This window comes from Coregonus lavaretus (genome assembly GCF_964263955.1).
Source record: "Coregonus lavaretus genome assembly, chromosome: 4".
Taxonomy (NCBI): Eukaryota; Metazoa; Chordata; class Actinopteri; order Salmoniformes; family Salmonidae; genus Coregonus; species Coregonus lavaretus.
The window spans coordinates 30,746,908-30,764,836 of NC_139991.1; the positions used below are offsets into that span (position 1 = coordinate 30,746,908).

The following is a 17,929-nucleotide window of genomic DNA, read 5'->3' on the forward strand; positions in this document are numbered from 1 at the left end:
AGAGACACACATTTCCCTCAGATTACAAAGACCCACAAAGAATTCAAAAACAAATCCAATTTTGATAACCTCCCATATGTGTGCCATCACAGCAGCAAGATGTGTGACCTGTTGCCACAAGAAAAGGGCAATCAGTGAAGAACAAACACCATTGTAAATACAACCCATATTTATGTTTATTTTCCCTTTTGTACTTTAGCTATTTGTACTATTTGGAATTTTTGTGAGTGTAATGGTTACTGTTTGACTTTTTTGATTTTGGATTGTTTATTTCACTTTTGTTTATTATCCATTTCACTTGCTTTGGCAATGTAAATATGTGTTTCCCATGGCAATAAAGACCTTTGAATTGAATTGAGAGAGAGAGAGAGAGAGAGAGGGAGAGAGAGTTTATCTATTTGCACGTTGTTACAACACTGTATATAGACACAATATGACATTTGAAATGTCTTTATTCTTTTGGAATTTTTGTGAGTGTAATGTTTACTGTTCATTTTTTATTGTTTATTTCACTTTTGTTTATGATCTATTTCTCTTGCTTTGGCAATGTTTCCCATGCCAATAAAGCTCCTTAAATTGAAATTGAGAGAGAGAGAGAGAGAGAGAGAGAGAGAGAGAGAGAGAGAGAGAGAGGCTTGAAGGAAGGCGTGAGAAGGCGTGAGAGAAAAACACTGGGAAAAAATACAAGATTTAGAGATAAGAGAGACAAAAAGATAAGACAGAGAACATCAAAAGAGAGAGAGAGATAGTATCGTCTGTCCCTTTATCTCTCTATCTCGTCAGAGACAGACAGCGTTTCAGTGTCCACACTAGCATACTACTGAAGTATGAGGTCATAAACTGTATTGGGCATGCATTCTAAGAGGTATGATAGTAATTATGGACATCGGAACAAGGCTACAGTTCACTTTATTGGCCTTTTCAGGAATTCTTCTCACATTCTCCAGCACTGAGAGAATACTAAAGATGACAACAGGCTGCTCACCTGCGTAGCGGGGCTGGCTGGTCCGGAGCAGTCATCTCTCCCAGTTGGTGTGTGTGTGCGTGCCTACTTGTGTACCTGCGTAGCAGAGCTAGTGTGTGTGTGTGTGTGCCTGCATGAGTGTGTGTATATAACTGCCTTATCGTAGCTGACTCATCCTCAGTGGTCGTCTCTCCCAGTTACACAGCTATTCCATCACCGCTGGACCAGTAGACTGAGACCCTTCTCTGTTGGGCCCTCCCCAACCAGCACCCTACGAGGTTGCCCGCTGTTACCACGACTGCTAGCACTATGCTGGATCTGGGGATCACACACATAGGATACAGGTCAATGTTTAGAATATTGTGATAACATTGGTAATAATAGGGCCCATTTTAACTTAATCTTATGACCCCAAAGTAAATACGTTCTGCCACCTCTGGTCTCTTGGCCCTCCCGCACCTACGGGAGGGCAGCTCCCACTCAACCCAGTCCAAGCTCTTCTGTCCTGGCACCCCAATGGTGGAACCAGCTTCTCCCTGAAGCTAGGACAGCAGAAAACATCTGAAACCCAACCTCTTCAAAGAGTATCTTAAATAATCCCAGAGCACCCCCCCTCGCACCCATCCTCGCCCCGACCCCTCCCTCCCCCAAAAATGCCTTTTTGCGAACTAATACTCGTACTTGACTTTTTTTTTTTTAACTAGCTCTGACTTTGCTGATAGCTACTTTATTGAGGAAAAATGTACTTTCTACGGCTGTGATATGTGGTTGTCCCACCTATTAGCTATCTTAAGATGAATGCACTAACTGTAAGTCGCTCTGGATAAGAGCTGAGACTGGTCAAAGCCGGGACCAAGAGAATGAAAAACAGCTTCTATCTCAAGGCCATCAGACTGTTAAATAGCCATCACTAGCAGATTAGAGGCTGCTGCTGCCTATTGAAATCACTGGCCACTTTAAGAAATGGAACACTAGTCACTTTAATAATGTTTACATATCTTGCATTACTCATCTCATATGTATATACTGTATTCTATAATATTCTACTGTATCTTTGTCCATACCGCTCTGTCATTGCTTGTCCATATATGTATATATTCTTAAATTCCATTCCTTACTTAGATTTGTGTGTATTGGGTATATGTTGTGAAATTGTTAGATATTACTTGTTAGATATTAATGCACTGTCGGAGCTAGAAGCACAAGCATTTCGCTACACCCGCAATAACATCTGCTAAACACTAGTATGTGACAAATAAAATTTGATTTAATTTGATTGAATGACTAAAAAGTAAATGTAATACAGTATGTAAAAGCCCCTCTAGGGACAGGATTAGGGTTAGACTAAGACACTATAAGTGCAGCTGAACCAAGTGTACTGTACCCGTTGGTGAATATAAATATAGATCTTTGAACGTTTCATTAAGCCTGCCTGGAGTGCTATATGGGCAGGATTTGCACTTTTTTGAGTATTTCATTGTTCCATTGTGTCAGACAATCTATATAAAATCAAATCAAATCACATTTTATTGGTCACTATAAGTGCAGCTGAACCAAGTGTACTGTACCCGTTGGTGCACGTTGAGATGTTCCTCAGAGAACTGGGGCCATGTGACCAGAAGGAATGACAGACAGATGGACAGACAGATAGACATCAGACCTGGGGTGTATTCAAATCAAATCAAATGTTATTGGTCGCATACACATATTTTGCAGATGTTATGTGAAATGATTATGTTCGTAGCTCCAACAGTGCAATACAAAACAATACATGCAAGTCAGTAAGGTCAGTGTTGCTTATCAGTACTGTTTTCTTGCCTTATTATATTTCATAGGTGATTGTACATAGAGCACTGACAGGGCGGTAAGAATGAAAGGTGCTATTTGAATAATGTTTACTACTGTATTATTATCATCTTTACATCTACAAGGTTACACAAGCCAGCCAGTGAAGACATTGGTCAGTTGCATAGAAATAATTTAGAATGACTAGAATGGACATTCCCATTGAAGTCAACATAGGTGGATCATTCTACTTCTATGGTCCGTTGTACCTGTATAACCACATCTCTGCAGCGCTGCAGCCCCTCCATTGTCCCACACCCCAAACGGGATCCTGTCTTTGGGGAGACCGTAGAGTAGTGATCACTGGGCAGCGTTGACCATCCCACCATATTTGACCACCAGCTCCACCAACTGAATCTGCAGCTCTGGATCGTCTGCCACTTTAGACTGACCATATTCGTCAATATTTGAACACATACAATCAATCAACTAATGACTGAGATACTGAGGGTAACACTTAATGACTTTCATGAATAAAACATTTGAAATGCTTGTAAAAGTTTATAAATGTTTTTAAACGTACCTGTACGTGGTCACCCCAGTTCTCCCCAGACATGCCTTTCTGAAAGACAGAGGGGGTGGGAAGACAACGTGAATGGGAAGGAAAGCAGAGGATCAAAAGGAAACATTACCAAAAAAACTATTGTGGTTTTACCTACTTTATTTGAATGCACTGATTGCAAGTGGCTTTGCATAAGAAAGCCTGCTAAATGACTAGAATGTCAAAGTAAAATGTATCGTATTGAAGGCCCCAGCCTGCTTACATCCACAAACCTTTTATACATGAGGAAACGCAGAGTCCGATTTACGCTTCTACACTGAATTGGGACACAGCGCTGCAAAGTGAAAAATTAAACCATTGAAAATGTTGAGCAGGCACACTGATGATCAGTATTACACATGGGAACTATCAGAACACACAGTCACACACACACACCAGGGTCGATGTTGAATTTCTCCAGCAGTCGAAGCACTTGTTTGCTGAGCATCTTAGGCTGGATTTGGTCAGTTTGATGTTTGGAGAGGGAACTGCCTGCAGTGAAGCACAAGGAATCATAAACAACAGAACAAACGTAACAGACACACACACACAAACTATACCTGCGTATTTGTGCTATGCTATAGTCAGGCTGGCACCCGGAGTCTAGCAGTCTGACCATGCATTCCTCCAGTTTAGGATGGCCCCTCACAAATGACTCAGCCATAGGCAGCTTGTCCTGCAGGATCACATATGCAACACACACACACTCACACACTCACTCACTCACATACACACAGACACACACACACACACACTCACACACACACACACACAGACACACAAACTCGCACAATAGACACACACACATTATATTTTGATAACACTGAAACTCTCACCTCCTCCATATCCACTTCATTCGGCTTAGAAGCGCTGCCTGAAAAACAACAACATTTAATACAACATTACTTTACTCAAAACATGAAGTATATGACATTCATCTAACATAGCTTTGTCTGACTCAAGCATGTTGATCCATTTGATTTCCATCCAATACCACACACAAATGCACACACATTTACATTTTAGTAGACAACCTTGTCCAGAGCGACTTACAGGAGCAAGTAGGGTTAAGTGCCTTGCTCAAGAGCACATTGACAGGGAGGCCATATCATGATGAACAGAACAGTATACTGACACGGTCTTGACAGTGTTCAAAGGCCTAGAAAAGCTGCACAGATGTTCTCTCACAAGTAATAGAGGACACAGGAAAACAGCACTGTGGGCTTTCACAGGAGCACAGCACTCACTGGGAGAGGACAGAGAGGGGCTCTAATGGCCCTATTCCTGCCTCCTCTCTCCTCCGTCCTCTCTCGCCTCCTTTTGAAAAAGGTCAAAGGTAATCGAGGAGAGTGAACGTGGACGAAAACCGCCCTGTAGCAGTTGAGAGCCTGCTGTCTGATGATATGCAGCCTCAGGATGCTCCGGTCTCAATTCCCTAGCTGGTAGATGTCTATGAGAGGGTCCATGTGGAGGCTGAGGGCGCGGTGGTGCAGCCCCAGTTCAGAGGCCTCCGGGACGGTCTGGAGAGTCACCTGGGGGTGGGCGATTTGCACGTACAACTTTGTGTTTATTTTTATTGTCACCACCCAGCAATCCGGGAACATTCCCAGAACATTAGCCAAGATTCCCATGAAGTTCTAGTTAGGGTTTTATCTAACATTAGGATAATAACATCCCCCCCCCCCAAAAAAAAAGTTTTGCGTCAGAAAATGTTTTCAATTAAATATCCTGAAGAATTACATTAAATATCCTGTTGTGCACAACATCTGTAACAACCACTACAGAACATTCCTCAAACATTCTCATTAGGTTTCCAGGTAAAGAACAGATTAAATGTGTTCTGGGAACGTTCTTGCAACATCAGGCGAATGATTTATACAAATATTGAATAATCATCAGCACAACTAGCCAGTTTTTGTGCTATAAGAACATTTGCCACAACCTAACGAATGTTCTGGGAACATTCACAGAACCAATTTTGGTTTAGTGGTGTAACAGTATTGCTTCCGTCCCTTTCCTCACCCCAACCTGGGCTTGAACCAGGGACCCTCTGCACACATCGACAACAGTCACCCTTGAAGCATCGTTACCTATCACTCCACAAAAGCTGTGGTCTTTGAGGAGCAAGGGAAACAACTAATGCATGGTCTCAGAGCGAGTGACGTCACCGATTGAAACGCTACTAGCGCACACCGCTAACTAGCTAGCCATTTCACACTCATAATAGCAACATGTCTTAATAAACCACACGCATACGTTTCGGCCTGCACCTTCTTCAGTGCGGGTAACAGTGTGAGGTATGTGTTGCGCCATGCCACCTTCCTCAGTGTGTGTAACAGTGTGAGGTATGTGTTGCGCCATGCCTCCTTCCTCAGTGCGTGTAACAGTGTGAGGTATGTGTTGCGCCATGCCACCTTCCTCAGTGCGTGTAACAGTGTGAGGTATGTGTTGCGCCATGCCACCTTCCTCAGTGCGTGTAACAGTTTGAGGTATGTGTTGCGCCATGCCGCCTTCATCAGTGCGTGTAACAGTGTGAGTTTTTTTTTCATTTTTACGTGATTGATTTTTGGTACCTTCCTAGCACCCTTTTTACTTGTTGACAGAAAAATATTTTGAGTTTACTTTATTTCATTTTACTTTACTGAGACTGACATTGGGTTGGTCAGTCTCCAGCGTTCAAACTCCATAAGGATGCTGTGGCCCATGGTGGTAGCCTTGCTCTTCTGCCTGCCTTCCAGCAAACACAGCAGGTCCTCTAATGGATGCTGGAAGATGAGGACAGTTTTTTTCCATCCTCCTCTGGCTACATTGACTTCAATAGAAAACCTAGGAGGCTTGTGCTCCTCACCCCCTTCCATAGACCTACATGGTAATTATGACAACTTCCGGAGGACGTCCTCTAACCAATCAAAGCTTTTGCAGTACGAACAGACATGTTGTCCATCCAATCAAAGGATCAGTGAATTAACTTCATACTATGCATGTGTAATTTAGAAGCTTGGTGAGTTGGTGACATTGTTGGATAGATTGAGATAGTGAATAGTGGTAGTGGAGCATTACAAAATATATATTATTCCATTCAAATTAGTTTCTTCAAACTACAGGAGAAAAAAAGTTACCAAGATTATGTATTGTTTTCTTGGTTTTAGAACTTTATTTTTATGTCTAGTTAGTGCAATTTATTAGGAGTTCACAGCGAAACTGTTCTCTGAATTAATTTTTTATTGACATGGTCAAATAACTGAAGCACAGATTGGTAACTTTTCTTCTAATTTGGCACTGAAACTAAAGGCCATGAGTCAAGATTAATGGCACCGATTGGCCTATACGGGGCACTGTTATAAGCAGGCTCACTTAAACCCTCATATCCGTCATGCCGTTTGACCTAGAGCAGGGCTTGACATTAACTCCAGACGGAGTTGGCATGCCGAGACGACACCCTCTCATTGGACGCACTCATCGCGATGGCCATCCGTCTGGATAACCTCCTTCGGGAGCGTCAGCACTCCCATCGCCTCTCTCCCTCTTTCGTTGACCGATCTGAGTCAGTCTGAACCCATGGAGGTAGGGGCCACACGCCTCCCCGCGGCTGAGCGACGGCGTCGGAGACAGCTGGGGCTCTGTCCCTATTGTGGTCAAGAGGGGCACCAGCTTCAACGGTGTCCGCTACTTCCCAACCCGGGAGCCACTAGAGCAGAGGGACGGCCCCGTGATCATCCATCTCCTGGGGTAGGTGTGAGTATTCCATCATCACTCTCCACCAAGCCCTTTTTAGTTTTTAGTACCGATTTCACTAGCTGGCTGTCCTTCATGTGGTGTTTCTACAGCTCTAGTTGACTCCGGTGCCACGGGGAATTTTATTGACCAGGTCCTTGCCTCCTCCCTGAACATAGCAACATACCCGCTCTCCTCTCCGTTTCTGGTTCAAGCGCTGGATAACCGACCACTGGGATCTGGAACAATTACACATATCACAGCACCACTCACCATTACCGTGGGACCTCAGCACCAAGAAAACCTTCTCTTCCTCATCATCATCCAGGCACCCGTACATAAAGTCATCCTCGGCCTCCCGTGGCTCCAACGCCACGACCCCACCATCTCCTGGTCGAGGATGGAGATCACGGCCTGGGAAACCAGATGTCGTAAGACCTGCGTTTCCTTACCCTGTGGTTCCACGTCGGTTGAGAGTCCTGTGGTTGCCCTCCAGGCCGACATCCTGGAGGTTTACCAGCATCTCCGGGAGGTTTTCTCCAAGACCCACGCCACCTGTCTCCCTCCTCATCGCCCCTGGGACTGTGCCATTGACCAGCTAACAGACTCGCCGCCTCCGTGCAGCCGCATCTACCCCCTGTCGGTGGCTGAAACCAAGGCTATGGAGGAATACATCCAGGAGGCTCTCCAACATGGTTTCATCCGCCCATCCACCTCCCCTGCATCGTCAGGTTTCTTCTTCGTGGCGAGTGTGTCCTGGGGTACCACCCGGCCCCGTGGACCCCGAACCAGACCGATGCCCCTGCAGTGGACAAGTGGTTCCGGCGTGCCGAGGAAGTTTGGAACACTGCCCACGTGAGGCTCCAACGTGCCATCCGCAGCCAAAAGGAGCAAGCGGATCTCCACCGCAGTGAGGCTCCTGTGTTCCATCCTGGTGATCACGCCTGGCTCTCCACCAGGAACCTCCCGCTCCGCATGCCCTGCTGGAAGCTGAGCCCTCGGTTTGTGGGGCCATTCAAAGTCATCTGGAGGGTCAATGAGGTAACATACCGATTACAGCTTCCCCCTAACTACCGGATCTCACCCTCTTTTCACGTTTCCCTCCTCAGCCCGGTGGTTCCTGGTCCCCTGGCTGATGCCGTCCCCCACGTCAATTCTCCACCTCCCCTGGACATTGAGGGAAGCCCTGCCTATGCTTTCAGATCCCTCCTGGACTCGCGACGTCGTGGGGGTCGGCTCCAGCACAGTGGCTTGCGAAAGTATTCACCCCCCTTGGCATCTTTCCTATTTTGTTGCCTTACAACCTGGAATTAAAATGGCTTTTTTGGGGGTTTGAATCATTTGATTTACACAACATGCCTACCACTTTGAAGATGCTAAATATTTTGTATTGTGAAACAAACAAGAAATAAGACAACAAAACAGAAAACTTGAGCATGCATAACTATTCACCCCCCCCAAAGTCAATACCACCTTTTGCAGCAATTACAGCTAAAAGTCTCTTGGGGTATGTCTCTATAAGCTTGGCACATCTAGCCACTGGGATTTTTGCCCATTCTTCAAGGCAAAACTGCTCCAGCTCCTTCAAGTTGGATGGGTTCCGCTGGTGTACAGCAATCTTTAAGTCATACCACAGATTCTCAATTGGATTGAGGTCTGAGCTTTGACTAGGCCATTCCAAGACATATAAATGTTTCCCCTTAAACCACTCGAGTGTTGCTTTAGCAGTATGCTTAGGGTCATTGTCCTGCTGGAAGGTGAACCTCCGTCCCAGTCTCAAATCTCTGGAAGACTGAAAGAGGTTTCCCTCAATAATTTCCCTGTATTTAGTGCCATCCATCATTCCTTCAATTCTGACCAGTTTCCCTGTCTCTGCCGATGAAAAACATCCCCACAGCATGATGCTGCCACCACCATGCTTCACTGTGTGGATGGAGTTCTCGGGGTGATGAGAGGTGTTGGGTTTGCGCCAGACATAGTGTTATCTTTGATGGCCAAAAAGCTCAACCAGAGTACCTTCTTTAAATATGTTTGGGGAGTCTCCCACATGCCTTTTGGCGCCTTCCTCATGTCAGTATCATGTTTGTACAGGAGGCTGTAGCCAATATGCATATCACCTAAACTTTGACATGTAGGCTTTTTTATACATTAAAAATAGATTTGAATATTATTCCAATGTTAGCCTCTGATCCAATTCTGATCTGTGTAACTAAAAATACTTAATCTTCTTCTCATGAACTATTAGTCGGATTGACTCCAGAGTTGCTGCATTCAAAGTCAGCCACGCTACACCACTAGATGACACCACATCACACCAGGGCTATAAGAACTGAACCGATGGACATGGGACCATAATTTTGTATGTAAACCTTGTATACACTGAGTGTAGAAAACATTAGGAACACCATCCTAATAATGAGTTGCACTCCCTTTTGACCTCAGAACACCCTCAATTTGTCTGGGCATGGACTACAAGGTGTCAAATGCATTCATTTTACATTTTACATTTTCGTCATTTAGCAGACGCTATATCCATGTCAAAATATAAAATTATATTATAAATTATAAATTGATTTGCATTTTAATGAGGGAAATAAGTATTTGACCCCTCTGCAAAACAACTTAGTACTTGGTGGCAAAACCCTTGTTGGCAATCACAAAGGTCAGACGTTTCTTGTAGTTGGCCACCAGGTTTGCACACATCTCAGGAGGGATTTCGTTCCACTCCTCTTTGCAGATCTTCTCCAAGTCATTAAGGTTTCGAGGCTGACGTTTGGCAACTCGAACCTTCAGCTTCATATTCAGAACCCTTTCCTGCACTTAAGTCAAGCCTCTGAACACCTCAACTCATGCCTCATACCCGTATTCAATCACTGCTGTGTAGCCCTCTCATTCCCATTCCCCATAATATTTTACTATAAATGTCTTTATTAAATATTTTAGGTTAAACTAACTTGTCTTTGACGATTTTTGAAACATGCTTTGTCGTCTCCATGCTGTCCGCGGCTATACCGTGGGTCTCCCATCCTCCTCAATTTTTCAAGTCACCAGCCTCCACACAGGGCCTGACTGTGAAGTTGATGACAGAGACACACTGTAATTACAGCTCTTTCTCACCGCCTCCAGCTCTTTTCTGGTCCAGAGGACAAAGAGTTGTTCTCTCAGTGCCATGGGGTCAGCACCTGGAGGTCACACAGGTGATATGGGGTTACACGGCCCCCTACTGACCTCTCACCCCAACCTGTCAATGGCTATGGGGTTACCAGCCTAATCCTTCACCCAATCCATTGGAGCATTAGAGCAACCCACCCATCCTATTGTGTTTATCACTTTCCTTTTCCCCCCATTTTCACACACACTAGATATACCTAACCTCCTAAGTCCTTACGCATGGCAAACTGAACAAATAACATACACACACATTAGCCTATTCCTACACTAACCACTCCTTCACAATGTGTGTCACTACACCTTAATGTTTGTATCGTTGCTAAGAATAGCTGGGTTATCATTAACTCAAAAGAGTGAGATGGGATAGGATTAACAGCAGTTGTTGAGGGTTACTGACTGAGTTTTGGACTAGTTCTGCTTAGCTTTTGGTTTGATTTAAAGCCATAATACCCACTGAGAACTGAGAGGACAGGGCACATTTTTGGACGGCTGGGGTGAGTTAAAAAAAGGCCTGTTTACAAAATGGAGACAAGGGGAGGTATAGGCCGGGTATGTTCCTAAACATTCCCAAATGCTCCTGCCTCTCTCTCTCTGTCTCTTTCTCTCTCTCTCTCTTTTATGCTGTGTCGGCTCCGACCCCCCCCTCCGTCTCCCTCCTTCCCAGGCCGAGTGTTCTTGTTCCCCTCTCCCCACCGCTATCTGTTTGTCTCGGATTTCCCCAGGAAAGGGCAACACGGTGGTCATGGTGTAAAACATCCAGCCTTCCTGACGGACAGCCTGGGAAAGCAGACCAAAGGGCTTCTCTCTCCCTCTCTCACCACACTTTAACTCTCAGGTCCTCACAGATCGGAGCTAGCTAATGCATACCTAAAAGCAGAGAGACAGAGCAGTGTGTATTGTAACATAGCTCAGAACAGGTCTGGGAAGCACAGGGACGAACTGCACTAAGGAAAAACACTTTTCACTGACTCCCTAGAGCACAGCACAGCACAATGCATGGATGTAGAGCACTGCACACTTCACAGAAATCTTCTTTCTATGTTGCTAGTCTACCTACTTTGTCAGCCCTTCTCCCCCGATTTCTCAGATTGGCCGGGCGGCCAGCTCTCAGAAGACTCTTGGTGGTTCCAAACTTCTTCCATTTAAGAATGATGGAGGTCACTGTGTTTTTGGGGACCATCAATGCTGCAGACATTTTTTGGTACCCTTCCCCAGATCTGCGCCTCAACATAATCCTGTCTCGGAGCTCTACGGACAATTCCTTCGACCTCATGGCTTGGTTTTTGCTCTGACATGCACTGTCAACTGTGGGACCTTATATTGACAGGTGTGTGCCTTTCCAATTCATGTCCAATCAATTGAATTTACCACAGGTGGACTCCAATGAAGTTGTAGAAACATCTCAAGGTTGATCAATGTCACGTTCGTTTAAGGACGGGTCAGACCAAGGCGCAGCGTGATATGCATACATGTTTATTTACAACGAATAAACACAACACAAAACAACAAACCAAACCAAACTTCCAAAGGTTGAACACAAAACTAGCCTAAACACGGAACAAGATCCCACAACGAACTAGTGCCAATAGGCTGCCTAAGTATGATCCCCAATCAGAGACAACGAGCGACACCTGTCTCTGATTGGGAATCACACCCGGCCAAACATAGATATACAACACCTAGACTGCAACATAGATATACACAACATAGAATAACACACCCTGACTCAACATATAAGAGTCCCCTGAGTCAGGGCGTGACAGTACCCTCCCCCAAAGGTGCGGACTCCGACCGCACAACCTTTACCTAACAGAGTAGGGGCCGGGTGGGCACTCCGCCTCGGAGGCGGATCCGGCTCCGGGCGTGACGACCACATACTCTCCGCCTCCCTGTTGCGCCCCTGGTCTGGTCTGGACCTCGGCGCGCTGCTTCCCCTCTCCTTCCTCCCACGATACTCCAAGCCCTGTCTGGACCCTGGTGTGGGAGACCCCGAACCTGGAGAGGGGCTGACGTCTGGGTCTGGACTAGAACCGCTGACCGGAGCTGGACCGGACGCCGGTGGAGCGGACTACTCAGGCTCCGGACTGGAGCCGCTGACCGGAGCTGGACTGGGCACAGTTGGAGCGGACTGCTCTGGCTCCGGAGTGGAGCCTGCTGACCGGAGCTGGACTGGGCACCGGTGGAGCGGCCTGCTCTGGCTCCGGAGTGGAGCCGCTGACCGGAGCTGGACTAGACCCCGGTGGAGCGGACTGCTCTGGCTCCAGAGTGGAGCAGCTGACCGGAGCTGGATCAGGCACCGGTGGAGCGGACTGCTCTGCCTCCGGAGTGGAGCAGCTGCCGGACTGGACACACGCACCACTGGTCTGGTGCGAGGAGCAGGGACGGGCCGGACCGGACTAGGAACACGCACCACTGGCTTGGTGCGAGGAGCAGGAACGGGCCGGGCCGGACTGGGAACACGCACCACTGGCTTGGTGCGGGGAGGAGGAACAGGCCGGGCCGGACTGGGAACACGCACCACTGGCTTGGTGCGAGGAGCAGGAACGGGCCGGACCGGACTGGCGACACGCACCACTGGCTTGGTGCGAGGAGCAGGACTGGGTTCCTTTATTAACCCCCGCTCCTTCTGCTGCCTAACCAGCTCCTCTCTCCGTGCCTCCACTATTTCCTTCACCCTTTGAGCCTCCTGTAACTGACCGGCTAACTCCTGCTCCCTCTGAGCTAACAGCCCCCGTAACATGGTGGCCTCCTGTCTTAACCTGCAGATCCGCCCTTTCACGGCCTCCTGCTGCCTTGTCGTCCACCCCGTGTGCCCCCCCAAAAGAATTATTGGGGTTGCCTCTCGGGTCTCCGTTGTCGGCACTGTTGGCGCCGTTTCTCCTCTCCTGCCCGGGCTTCCTCCTTCACCCAGGATCCTTTATCAGCTACACTCTCCTTCATCGCCTCCCGATAACGGACGGCCTCCTCCTCTGTAATTCTCCCCCAACCGAGGAGGACATCTACTAATGTTACCTCCTGTTGAATCCCAGGCGTTTGCTCCTTCTGGGCACGCTGCTTGGTCCTTGTTTGGTGGGATCTTCTGTCACGTTCGTTTAAGGACGGGTCAGACCAAGGCGCAGTGTGAAATGCGTGCATGTTTATTTAAATGATAAACACACGACAAAACAACAAACCAAACGAAACGTGAAGTCCAAAGGCTGAACACAAAACTAGCCTAAACAAGATCCCACAACTAACTAGTGCCAATAGGCTGCCTAAGTATGATCCCCAATCAGAGACAACGAGTGACACCTGTCTCTGATTGGGAATCACACCCGGCCAAACATAGATATACAACACCTAGACTGCAACATAGATATACACAACATAGAATAACACACCCTGACTCAACATATAAGAGTCCCCTGAGTCAGGGTGTGACAATCAATGGAAACAGGATGCACCTGAGCTCAATTTCGAGTCTCATAGCAAAGGGTCTGAATACTTATGTAAATAAAGTATTTATGTTTTTATTTTTAAAAACCTGTTTTGGCTTTGTCATTATTGTGTAGATTGATGAGAATTCTTTTTTTTTATTTAATCAATTTTAGAATAAGGCTATAACGTAACAAAATGTGGAAAAAGTGAAGGGGTCTGAATACTTTCCGAATGCACTGTACATGGCTCTGTATTTTTTTTAAGTATAAAAAAGGCTCTGTAATATACTGACAGACTCATAAAACCCCAAACTTGTATTAACTTGAAAACCCTCATCTTACCTATTTCAGAATATCACTGAGCAAGTCATTAACCAGCGCTGAAGACTGAAGGTCTAACTCGCTCTCACGCATACTCACACACACACACCCTCCCTGTGGGAACAGCAGCCCAAGAAAGGGCAGGCTACCAGCTGGCTATGAGACATGCTTTTGAGGCTGAGGATGTTTTTTTAGGTCTGGAGTCTGGACTGTTTTTCTCCCTTTCTCTCCCTGGTCCCCGTGGGAGGTTCTTGGCTCTCACTGCTCACTTTTACAGCAGTGGGGGACTCTGCAGGGCGCTCTGCTGTACTCTGCTTCCATCTATTGGCGACTATTGAGTAGTACAGCAGGGTGAGGCCCTCCTAGGTGAGGTAATAATAATAATATAATAATATGTCATTTAGCAGACGCTTTTATCCAAAGCGACTTACAGTCATGCGTGCAAACATTTTTACGTATGGGTGGTCCTGGGGATCGAACCCACTACCCTGGCGTTACAAGCGCCATGCTCTACCAATTGAGCTACAGAGGACCACAATTGAGCTACAGAGGACCAATACAGTATATAATAATTGAGTGCCTTCAGAAAGTATTCATACCCCTTGACTTATTCCACATTTTGTTGTGTTACAGCCTGAACTCCAAATTTATCAAATTATTTTTTACACACAATACCCCATAATGAAAAAGTGAAAACGTTACAAGTTTTGCCAATAAAAAAAAGGACAAAATGAAATACAGAAATATCTCATTTACATAAGTATTCACACCCCTGAGTCAATACTTTATAGAAGCAGATTACAGCTTTGAGTCATCTTGGGTATGTCTGTATCAGCTTTGCACATCTGGATTTTGAGATTTTCTTCCATTCTTCATTGCAGATTTTTTCAAGCTCTGTTAAATTAGATGGAGAGCGGCGGTGAACAGCAATCTTCAAGTCTTTCCACAGATTTTCAATGGGATTCAAGTCTGGGCTTTGGCTGGGCCACTCAATAACATTCACATTCTTGTTCTGAATCAATTCCCGTGTTGCTTTGGCTGTATGCTTGGGGTCATTGTCCTGCTGGAACTTAAATATTCGCCCAAGTCTAAGGTCGTTTGCATTCTGAAGCAGGTTCTCGTCAAGGATTTGCTGGTTTTTGGCTCCATTCATTGTTCCCTCTATCCTCGACCTACCCCATTCATTGACGCTAACTGCTTTAGCGCCTATTGACGAAAGTATCTTCTTTACGGTGGGCTTTGTGTTAAGAGCCCTGACGCTCGGTCTGAAAGTTAACATGAATCGCATATAAGCGAGAAAATAATACTACTTTTTTTGGGGGGGTCAAATTGACACACACCTTGATAGGGTTAGGGTTAGTGTTCCCACACGGCCATATCTCCATGGTTACAGAGCTTGTTTACGGAATACAAGAGGCGACCACCTGTGCTAGTTAGCTATCTAGCATGCTCCGAACACCTGTGTGTAAGCGTAACTCCAGAGAGGAAGAGGAAGAGAGGCCCAATTTGGCGGAAAATCTGTCTCCCTCCACCAGGTGGCTTTTTTTCATTTTGCCCACCAAGCAAGGACTTTTTATATGGAGGTCAATGAGTGTCTCGAATGTCAACAAAAAAATGAATTACTTATTTGCTATGTGAGGTTTATTTGATTGAATAGAAGTTTCGTAATGCTTAAGTTGTTACGAGTGTACTGATATTAGTAGGACACGTGACATCCCGGCAACATTGATAAAAAAACACTTTATTTCGGAGTTGTCTCGATATGGCTATGCATATTCATGATATCAGGCTAGTAGCATAGCATTTGTCAACAACCCTCATCAAATATTTTTTAAAGGATTGCAATAATGAGATGTATCCACCAATCCAAAGAAAGGATCGGCGGGAGCTAGACAGCCTGCCGTTCCGCTTTGTGGACAACGACTCCCATTGTTAGGGTGGAGAGACATGTATCTTGTCAGTATATCCATAATCTTTGGTAACTCGGGAAGTGTAGTTTTGTCGGGTGTAGGCACCCGTAGCTGTATGGATCTGTGCAGAACTGCTACAGTATAGTCCCCTGTAGCTCAGTTGGTAGAGCATGGCGCTTGCAACGCCAGGGTTGTGGGTTCATTTCCCATGGGGGGCCAGTATGAAAATGTATGCACTCACTAACTGTAAGTCGCTCTGGATAAGAGCGTCTGCTAAATGACTGAAATGTAAGTGTATCTTTTTATTTGAAGGATTCTTTCTCGCTAATGAAAGATAAGGGCCATATGTTTCGAAAGCCATATCGCAAGTGATGATTATTGACGTTTCTAAATGTTAAAATACAGCGTTGGGATTGTAGTTCACATGAGGTAGTCATGGGCGAAGCTAATGGCTGAAACTGTAGGGAGAAGGTAGAATGCCACCTAGAGTTTGAGATCTCCCTGCTGCTGGTCACAAGTTAGCTAACTAGCTAGGTAGCATTTTATAGCCCTTATTTCACGTTTGTTAGATCTGACATGTTTTTAGATGGGTTGAATGTTAACCGAATTCACCACATGTCAACTATATGTTATCGTACAATGTTTTGAAGGTGAAAAATAAACTTACGTTGTAACTTGCCTCTAGCATTAAGGGAAAGCGAAACGATGGACTTGTTCTATATTTTGAAAGCTTATGGAACTAAAAATGTCAGGTTAAGGGTCTGCACGGAGGGCATTGCGTCGTGCCTAAGAACAGCCCTTAGCGGTGGTACAGTATATTCAAAGATTTTTAAGACTAAACCAAGACCACATCCTGTCGTTTCCAATGGGAACATATTAGTCATAGTGGGCAGAACAAGCAAGGAGGTGGGCAGAGCCAAGCACGAGCTAGCGAGATCCTATTGGCGTGTTCTAGCATGCATCTGCATATTTCCGTTAGGGAACGCGTCCTCTGTGAAGTGCACATGTGCAATAACTCAATTCGCCTTTTCAGTCCTTCTAAACAATGCGATTTTTGCAAAGGGTAAAGTCTACAAAACTTAGTCCACTCTGTTTATAACATATTCTGGTCTTGGGAACCGAAAACTGTTTTGACATCAAATGTTTAGTCGATGAGAACATTTGCAGAATGTCGGCCAAAATCCATCTACTCCCACTGCCGGTGTAACAGATGTTAATCGTACTCTCCTTGCGTTGTGTTTAGTTCAAAGAAATAACCCCAGCCAGTGGTCCCAGTTGATCGTTATTTATTATCTGTTATTAAATAGGAAACAGCATGTTAGTTGTGCAGGGCTTAATGATGTTGATGGCTGTCGATGGTAAAATCCCTTGCATCACATTTTCATACTGGGGCATAAACAAAATACAAAAATACAATACAAAATATAACGTGTAAATACCTGTTAGTAAATAGGAAACAGCACGTTACTTGTGCAGGGCTTAATGATGTTGATGGCAGTTGATGGTAAAATCTGTAGCATGAAAACAACTGTGTTAGCAGTGAGCTTATGTGACCATTAAATCGGTGCATGCTAACAAACACACTTATATACAGCAGTCATCTACCAAAGCACATCCCAGAAATCCCCTCAATCCCTAACAGGTACCATATACCCACACATGTATAAATCAGGAATGTACAGCAAACTTGTACACATTGTAAAATATAAACATAGAATACAGTATTCAGAACGTGACCTACCCCTTGCATCACATTTTCATACTTGGGAGACCTGACGTTCGCGATCTCCCTATCTGCAAGCGGGGCCAATAACAACACGCCTTATTGTCATCGGAATTGAACCAACCAATAAGAGTCCGTGAACATTAAATACACATTTCTTTAGAGGCAAGTGGAAACATAACCAACCCTGTTACACCGGCCAGTGGCTCCCTCTCACTACCATATTTGGTTGTGAGTGGAAACGCCAAGCGGATGCTTCACATTTATACAATCAGTGAAATATCTGTGGTATATTGGCCACATACAACCACACCCCCTCGGGCC

General features: G+C 45.5%; 1 protein-coding gene across 1 annotated transcript; it reads right to left on the reverse strand.

Moving 5' to 3' along the window:
- Positions 1-985: 985 nt before the first annotated feature.
- Positions 986-17,647, reverse strand: LOC311128695 (uncharacterized protein). Its single transcript, XM_084160926.1, has 9 exons — positions 17,624-17,647; positions 17,322-17,393; positions 3,911-4,224; positions 3,747-3,842; positions 3,584-3,645; positions 3,333-3,371; positions 3,019-3,196; positions 1,399-1,506; positions 986-1,282 (listed from the first exon to the last, which is right to left on the reverse strand). The coding sequence occupies exons 5-9, from the start codon at positions 3,592-3,594 to the stop codon at positions 1,178-1,180; spliced, it is 441 nt and encodes a 146-aa protein (XP_084017052.1). The 5' UTR covers positions 3,595-3,645; positions 3,747-3,842; positions 3,911-4,224; positions 17,322-17,393; positions 17,624-17,647; the 3' UTR covers positions 986-1,177.
- Positions 17,648-17,929: the final 282 nt, after the last annotated feature.